Source organism: Vicia villosa, linkage group LG2, assembly GCF_029867415.1.
Source record: "Vicia villosa cultivar HV-30 ecotype Madison, WI linkage group LG2, Vvil1.0, whole genome shotgun sequence".
In the NCBI taxonomy this organism is placed as follows: domain Eukaryota; kingdom Viridiplantae; phylum Streptophyta; class Magnoliopsida; order Fabales; family Fabaceae; genus Vicia; species Vicia villosa.
This window is the reverse complement of record NC_081181.1, coordinates 158,658,751-158,667,529: the sequence shown is the minus strand read 5'-3', so window position 1 is coordinate 158,667,529 and position 8,779 is coordinate 158,658,751. Positions and strand designations below refer to the sequence as shown.

Sequence of the window (8,779 nt, the reverse complement as noted above, 5' to 3'; positions counted from 1 at the left end):
AAGTTCTAGTACACTCAATTTGAGAAGCAGCTGTAGATATAGGAAGATGACCTTTGTGCTAACAAAATTGCCTCTTGTTTTAAATAGTTCTAATTGCACCTAAAGATGATTTTGAAGTTTCCAATCGAAATAGGTTTGGTCTTCCCGAGTTTAGATTTAAGCAATGACTATTTTTGTATATAAACTACTCTTTTTCTATTCATCAAAGTCTTTGATAAAGTTTATGAATGAGGCAATTGACCAATCATTTTAGTTTGTTTTGTTATCTCCTGTTTTGGCTTAGTCATTCCAAACTTTTCCTCTTAATAATATTTGATTAGAGTTGATCCATCTTAGTGAAATAATCTTAGTTAAAGTTGAGCGTTGTAATGTGAGTGTCAACTTACTTGTAATGTCTATTTCTTCATCTTTGACCTTACTTTAACTTTTTTAATTAAAAAAACTTGTTCAATTAAGTAGAATGAATATATTCTTTTTTGAATGTTTGATATTGCTTAATTTAAGGGGATCAATTTTACCATATACACTTGTATAACTTGGGAGGGTCCCATACCCAAACCTTCCCCCGACAATTCTTGGGTTATGCAAAATGAATATTATACACTTTGTTTTCTTAGAAAAACCTACTGCATATTTAGTGCCCCACCTTTGGCATTACTTAAGCTTATGCAATATGTGTAATGCATTTCAATTTGGTTACAAAAGAAATTTTGTACTTTTAGCTTATGAAATCTTGATTTTAGAGTTTGAATTGATGCTTCCATTAAAATGCCAACTACAAGTAAATGATGCATGCATATCTTTCCTCTCAATATTTATTATTATTTTTGCGTATTTCAGTCCTTTCTTTTTCATAGATGAATGAGATTAGAGACTATGATCTTACATTATTATTCTTGGTCATTTTTAGGATTAAGTTTTCGACTTGTTGTTTTTTGCATTGACTTCTAAAATGTGTGTACTTCCTCTTTTCTTATTTTACTAGTAAATTCTTAAATCTTTTTCCCTTTTAATATAAACAAACATCAGAAAGACACTTTTTTCTTTTTGGTATAATACTTAATACTAGAAATTTTGTCCATTTAAAGATGAATAATTAAAATCCATGACTATATAATTAAATGTTCGTGTCTTAATAAGACAAATATCATTTTTAATATCTTCAAATATTACCAACAAATGTGTCTTAACAAGACAACTATCATTTTTAATATATTTAACAAAATTTGTTTATAATTAAGGCTGAAGAGAGTATATATTAGAGTGTTTTAGCTTTTTTATTTTTTATATCACCGGTTAGTGAAGATCTAACATGTGATGAAAAATATTTTAATTTGATTGTATTATTTTTATTTTAGTATAAAAAATGGATTAAGTAAAGGGAAAAAGGTTCATACACTGACCGTGTAAAATTATTTTACACTGTCAACCAATCACAATCTTATATCAGAATAAAACACATTTTAAATTAAAAGTTTTTTAATGACATGACACTTTATTAGTTTTCTATTGGATGACAGTGTAAAATAATTTTACACTGTATATAAATTCAACTCTTAAGTAAATATAAATGAGTTTAAAGATAGTGCACTGTCAGTGTAAATTAGTTTTACACATACAACCAATCAAAATGCTTTAATTTGCCATGTAATTACAATTTTTTAAAATTAAAAATGAGCTTTATTCTGATGCATGTCTCTCATTGGTTGACAGTGTAAAAATACTTTACACTGTCCGTGCATATCCTTTTTTCCCAATATAAATTAGAATAGAAAATTTCATATTTGCATTATAAAAAGAGTTTAAAGATAGTGCACTGTCAGTTTAAAACAGTTTTACTTATACAACCAATCAAAATGCTTTAATTTGTCATGTAATTTTAATTTTTTAAAATTAAAAATGAGATTTATTCTGATGCATGTCTCTCATTGGTTGACAGTGTAAAATACTTTACACTGTCAGTGCATTTCTTTTTTCCCTTATAAAAAGTATGAATGGTTTTTCATTTTTGTAGTACAATAAAAAATATGAATGATATAAAATGAATTTTGAACTTTTTTAAAATAAAAAACAATAATTCTGCGCTGCAACCTCGTCTTTCTCCGACCGCCGTTGTCTGCCACAACCTGGTACGTTGTCATTTCCATGCTCTTCCTTCTTCATCATCATGATTCCTCGACCCTCAAATTCAATTTCTTCCCTTTCTCACTTAATTTTCACTAAAAACTCTTCTTTCTTTTATTCTTCTTCTTCCTCTTCTCTAATCACTCTCCATGATTCCGAGTCTAAACCAATTTCAAGTCCTTTTTACAATCTTCTTCCACCGACCCAAAACCCTAACAACATTGTAAACCTCATTTCTTCACTCCTCAAACAGAAAAGTTTCCATCTTTCCCTTTTTCAGAACGAAATCAAAGAGATTCTTCCTCACCTGGGTTCCCATGAAATTTCTAGGGTTTTGCTTAGATGCCAATCTGATCACTCTTCAGCACTCACATTTTTCAATTGGGTTAAAAACGATTTGAGTATCACACATAGTGTTCAAAATTATTGCATAATTGTTCACATACTTGCTTGGTCTCAAGTTTTCCCTCAAGCTATGAAATTGTTGTCTGAATTGATACAATTGAATGTTCCTGATGAGGATATTTATAAGAGTTTGATTGGTTGTACTGAGGATTGTAATTGGAATCCTGTGATATTTGATATGCTTATTAAGGCTTATGTGAAGTTAGGTATGGTTGAGAAGGGTTTGGAAACTTTTAGGAACAATGTTGAGGCTTGTTTTGTTCCGAATGTTGTTGCTTGTAATTGTTTGTTGAATGGTTTGGTGAAGTTTAATTATATTGATGAATGTTGGGAAGTGTATGAAGAAATGGGAAGACTTGGATTGCATAGGAATGTTTATACTTTCAATATTATGACGCATGTTTTGTGTCGAGATGGAGATACGGATAAAGTGAATGGATTCCTTGAGAAGATGGAGGAGGAAGGATTTGAGCCGGATTTGGTTACGTATAACACACTCATTAATGGCTATTGTAGGAAAAGAAGGTTGGAGGATGCTTTTTATCTTTACAAGATCATGTGCATTAGAGGTGTGGTTCCTAATTTGATTTCGTATAGTGCGTTGATGAACGGTCTTTGTAAAGAAGGGAAGATCAAGGAGGCTCATCAGCTTTTTAATCAGATGGTTCAGAAAGGAATTGATCCGGACATTGTGTCGTATAATACTCTTGTATCCGGTTATTGCAAAGAAGGTAAGATGCAAATGTGTAGATCACTATTGCACGAAATGATAGGAATCGGGATTCGTCCCGACAGTGTCACGTGTAGGATTGTCTTTCAAGGATATGCAAAGGAGGGGAAGCTTTTGTCGGCGTTGAATTTGGTTGCAGAACTTCAGAGGTTTGGAGTTACAATTCCTGAAAATTTATATGATTATCTCTTAGTTGCATTGTGTAAAGAAGGCCGACCATTTGCGGCTCGAAGTTTTCTGATAAGGATATCTCAAGACGGTTATGTGCCCGAAATGAGTACTTACATTAAACTTGTAGAGTCTCTATGTATTTTCAATAATGTGGACGAAGCGCTGAATTTGAAATCCGAGATGACAAAAAAGAGTATGAAACTGAATCTCACTAACTATAAAGCTATCATAAGCTGCTTGTGTAGAGTAAAAAGGACTTCAGAAGCTCAAGGCTTGTTGAAAGAAATGGTTAGTTTAGGTATTTTACCCGATTTAGAAATAAAGAGAGCATTAATAAATGGTTATTGTGAAGAAAATGATGTTGAAAAAGCTGTGTCGTTGTTGAAATTTTTTGCCGAGGAGTTTCAAGTTTATGATACCGTTAGCTACAATGCGATTGTTAAAGTTTTTTGTGAGGGTGGTAATGTGGCTGAGTTGATGGAACTTCAAGATAAGCTTGTCAAGATAGGTTTTGTTCCAAATAGTTTAACATGCAAGTATGTTATCCGAGGATTGCAGAAAGATATGGAACTCGACGACGATAAATTGGACCACAACATGCTTGAAGTCTAAGTTGTCCCAAAATAAGGCCGCGTTCGACAACTCACCTCATTTTAAGAAGGTAGCGAAATTGATGATATGATAAATATCTAAGCACTTGGAGAACCCTTCTGAAAGAAGAACCAAACCAGTTAAGGATTCGGTTCCTCAGCAGCAAGTAATCTGCCACAATTTCTAAAGCAAACATGTCAACTGTTTGATAAATCCAAGATAAATATTGAGACTTTTTGAATGTTTGAATGAGTCTGATCTGGTCCAAATATGTGTTCAAATATGCCAAGGTTTGAGACACTTACAGGTATGAATGAACATACATTACTTCAAAGTCTAATGTATGAAATTGAATATGCAAATTAGTGTCCCCAGAAACTTTACTGCAACCAAATAAACACAAGAGAACAAAAGTTGTCTCGTGAAAGGTTCTAAGAACTAACAAAAAAAAAACTACTAACTTCAAGCAACAAACTGAAACAATAACATAGAACCCTTCACTCAATGAACAATATTCTTGACATATTTATGGATCAGGAGGTTGAAAGTCTTCTAGTTCTTTGAAGAAGTTATTCAGCCTACTAATATGCCTGGAGTGCGGTGGATTTTAACAAGTTCCAACACAGAATATCTTCCACTTCAAGCTTTTCCTTCGACTCTTGCAAACACATATATCTTCCACATATTCCCATCAATCTGCATCAATAAATTAACTATCCTATACCAGTTACTTCAACCTGTATCAGACACTACCAAAGTTAGATATCATCATTCCTCACTACAGTATTTATATCAGGCAATACTCTCATCAATTCTTCTTTTCATAGCAACATCGGCAGGCATGGAAATTAGTATACAACATGACATACTAATGTAAGAACAAAATCAAATGATATAAAAATACTAAATTGATTTTTATTTTTAATTTCATTTTTAAACAATTATAAATTAATAATATAAAAAATCCAAAATTGTTTCTTATAAGGAGTTGAACTAAGGCCCATGTGGTTAATTTTAAACAAAATTTAAATTTAAAATAAAAATACAAAATTTGTATTAATATGGTCTCGAACCTAAGTCTCTTCTGATTAAATGACAGTCAATTTAATAAAATATAAATTAATTTGTCTATTTGTGAATGATAGTCACTTTACTAACAATATAAATTGATTTGTCTAGTTGTTATTGATAGTCACTTTACTAACCGTAGAAATTGATTTGTCTAGTTGTAAATGATATTCACTTTATTAACAATATAAATTGATTTATCTAGTTGTAAATGATAGTCAATTTACTAAAAATAGAAATTGATTTGTTTTGTTGTAAATAATAGTCACTTTATTAACAATAGAAATTGATTTTTCTAGTTGTAAATGATAGTCACTTTTTTAACGATAGAAATTGATTTGTCTAGTTGTAAAGTGAAAATCATTTAACTTGAAGAGACTTGGATTCGAGACCTCATAGCTAAAAAATTATGTATAGAATTTGTTAATATTAGTAGAAATCATGGAAATTACTTATTTAAAAATTACTTTATAAGAAATAATTTTTGCTTTTTTGATATTATTCATTGATAACTGTTTAAAAATGTAATTAAAAAATAAAAATTAATTTAGTATTTAAAAAATAAAATAAAATCCAACGTGTCAGTCCAGACACGGTTTAAAAGTATGAAAAGAACCGGTTTAGAAGTAGGAAAAAACCGATTTGAGAAAAATATTAGCAGAAGGACTAATATGATTTGGTTAAATTTTGTAAGGGATTAAGTTGGATCAATTTTTTTGTGGGGACTAATTTGACTCGTGTAATATTTATGAGGGACCAAAATGGGTCTTCACTCAAAAATTAAATAAAATAGTATGACATGTCAACGGGTTGAGTTTGTAGATTTAAAATTTCAAACTCATTATTCGAACCAATTAATGATTGGTTTCAATAGGTTTGAGTTGAATGCGTACATGACTGGGTTGGACAGAAATAATGGTTAAATTGAGTTAGGTGGGTGGATTTGCAGGTTGGCACATACCCATTAAAATCCCTACCTTCCAAATCTTCCCAAACTTAAATAAATTAAAAATAGCCTAAGAGACTATAATATTTTAAATTTGATGGTACATCTATAACGTGTGATGATGGTAATGTAGAATTTATGCTGCCTTGTTCCAATGTGATGGTTCTATAATATTTTAAATTTGCTATTTAAAAAGCTAATTAAATCAATTTTGCATTTGAATATAATATTTAGTGCCCCAACTATATATTTCAAAATCAATCTTCCAACCAACAAGATCTCCAAAATATACCAAATTTCTTAATGCCGTCATCTAATCCAAATTATCGTCCATATTATGGATCTATGATGTCATATTCATCTCAAGCGTCACCTTATGGGAAATGAAAATGTTTCTAATGTTGGACTTGATGAATTTCCTGAATTTTCTACACAAACGGCTCTTGGTGGCATGAGCAATGGTCATGGAGCCACTCTAAATACAGAGGATTCAACTCCTATTCGCGGGAAAAGCCTCAAATGTTTAGTATATTGTATTGTATTTTAAGTTTTTTTTTTAGTTTTATTTGTTTTAATAATGACTATTCCTGTATCTCGTCTTTATTACTTGCAAATAAAAAAAAATTAATTTAAGAAATAGAATTAAAAAATAAAATAAAAATAAATTATTAAATTAGGAAAAAAATTAAAATAAAATATTTAATTCTTAATTATTTTAATTTAATTTCAATCGGCAATTGTTATTAATATATAACTACAAAAACATAAAAGAAAATAAAAATATGAAATAAAAGTGGTAGGGTAGGGTGTTAAATTTTATTAAACAAAAATCATTATAGTGACTAAAAGTTGAATGAATATTGAATTATTAGGTGGAAGAGAGAGAAGATGATGTGGAGTGTAAAAAATGAAAGAAAAAAAAAAGTGTTAAATATGTAAATCATTGTAGATAGTCTACCATGATCTCAATTAAATTTTATAAGAGATCAAAATGTTAGACTCAGTTAAATTTCGAACAGATGAAATTAACTTAAAGGTCTTTTTTTTTTTTGCTAGAGATTAGAATGTATAAAATATTGTTAATAATTAAAAAATTATGAGAAAATGTAGTAATATAAAAGTTATTTGTAAGATAAATAAAAAAAATACACTATATATGGTAGAGCAAATTATTCATTAACTAAGAGGACCTTAGTTCAGCGAAGAAATTGTGTATAAAGATAATTGGCATAATTGTTGTATAGATCAGCTTCTCCATAAATAGTCGCCTTCACTGTATAGGTCAGTCTTTTTTTTTAGGGTTAAACCCTATTTTGCCCCCTGCCATTTGGGGTGAATCTCAAAAAGGACTCTGTAAAAAAAAAACACAGATTCCATCCTTGCCAAATTCAGATTCCCTCATTTTAAACCCTCAGTGGATGAGATCCCATAAAAAGCTGACATGGACTTGCCACGTTGGCATATCTTATTATTTGAGGTACAGGTGTCATTTTTTATTTTTATTTCTAATTCAGAATAAACATATAACATATTTTAATTATTGAAACACTTAAACTTAAAATTAAAAAATCAAATGAAGCTGTTTTGTTGATTTCAAGTTGTCTCTTTTGTTTCTAGGGTTTGTACGCAGCGCTTCCTCCATCTACAACATCAACCTGCATACGAGCTTCAAAGAATGTCTCGAAGCGCAAGTTCAGAGATTAATAGCTGTGGGAGGAAAGCTCCAATCTGCGGGCACCATCAACCTATGCGAATGTTTGTGTCGAAATCGAAGTCAAACCCAGGAAGAAAATATTGGAAGTGTAGAAATTGGGGGGTACGTTCGATTTCAGTTTATAACCTTAGTTCTCCATTTCTTTTTCCTTAATCCTAATGTTGTTTCAAATTTATTCAGAAGAATGATGATTGCAATGGGTTTCAATGGGACGATGAAATTGATAGTGAAATAGTTGAAGGTGGCTCTTTAGCTGAAAGTGAACAACTGTTAGAGGTTATGAGGAATTTGGGTGCAGAATTTGGGAAGAATTTTGTACAGGAGGTTGGGATGTCAATGAACAAGATGAAGATTGAGAAATTGAAAATGAAGGCTGCAAAAGATCAGAAGATTATTAATGCCCTCACCTGCACTCTTATTGTATCTTGGTTGTTTTTTGTTTTTCTGTTTAGTAGTAAGTAGATGTTGTACCAATCTTGGTTGTTTTTTGTTTTTCTGTTTAGTAGTAAGTAGATGTTATTGTATCAGATGTACTCTTATTGAAATAGAAATGTTATTGCCTTGTCACAGATGCACTCTTACTGAAATTGCCTTGTAGTGAACTGAAATGTTATTGAAATTTAACTACTAAAATTGCAATGACAATTAAGTTGTATCTGAGGTTGACAAATGTTCTCTAATTGCACCCTAATTGAGTTGTATCTGAAGTTGAACATCTATAATTGCATTCTAACTGAGTTGTATCAGATGCACTCTAATTGAACTATAATTGCAAACTGAGATACATAATTGATACAACTTTTAAAATTGCATTGGTACAACTGAACTGTAATTTGCAGAATTGGTACAACAAAACTGAGTTGTATCAGACTTAGTCAATAACATTGGTACAACTGAAAACATAATTTGCATAATCTGCATAATTTCTACAACATCAAAATGACTGCATAATTGGTACAACATCAACATGACTGCATAATTTGCCATTGGTACAACTAAACTGTCAGCACTACATAATTGTTATCAAAAT

The 8,779-nt window shown here is 30.6% G+C and overlaps 2 protein-coding genes across 2 annotated transcripts; both read left to right on the top strand.

The window, feature by feature from the left end:
• The first annotated feature begins 2,047 nt into the window (after window positions 1-2,047).
• Window positions 2,048-4,929, top strand: LOC131647208 (pentatricopeptide repeat-containing protein At5g40400-like). The gene has a single exon (XM_058917120.1). It carries the CDS (start codon window positions 2,168-2,170, stop codon window positions 4,040-4,042), a length of 1,875 nt encoding a protein of 624 aa, XP_058773103.1. The 5' UTR covers window positions 2,048-2,167; the 3' UTR covers window positions 4,043-4,929.
• A 2,488-nt stretch (window positions 4,930-7,417) lies between these two features.
• Window positions 7,418-8,288, top strand: LOC131647207 (uncharacterized). The gene is made up of 3 exons (XM_058917119.1): window positions 7,418-7,512; window positions 7,653-7,851; window positions 7,930-8,288. Exons 1-3 carry the CDS (start codon window positions 7,454-7,456, stop codon window positions 8,209-8,211), a joined length of 540 nt encoding a protein of 179 aa, XP_058773102.1. The 5' UTR covers window positions 7,418-7,453; the 3' UTR covers window positions 8,212-8,288.
• Window positions 8,289-8,779: the final 491 nt, after the last annotated feature.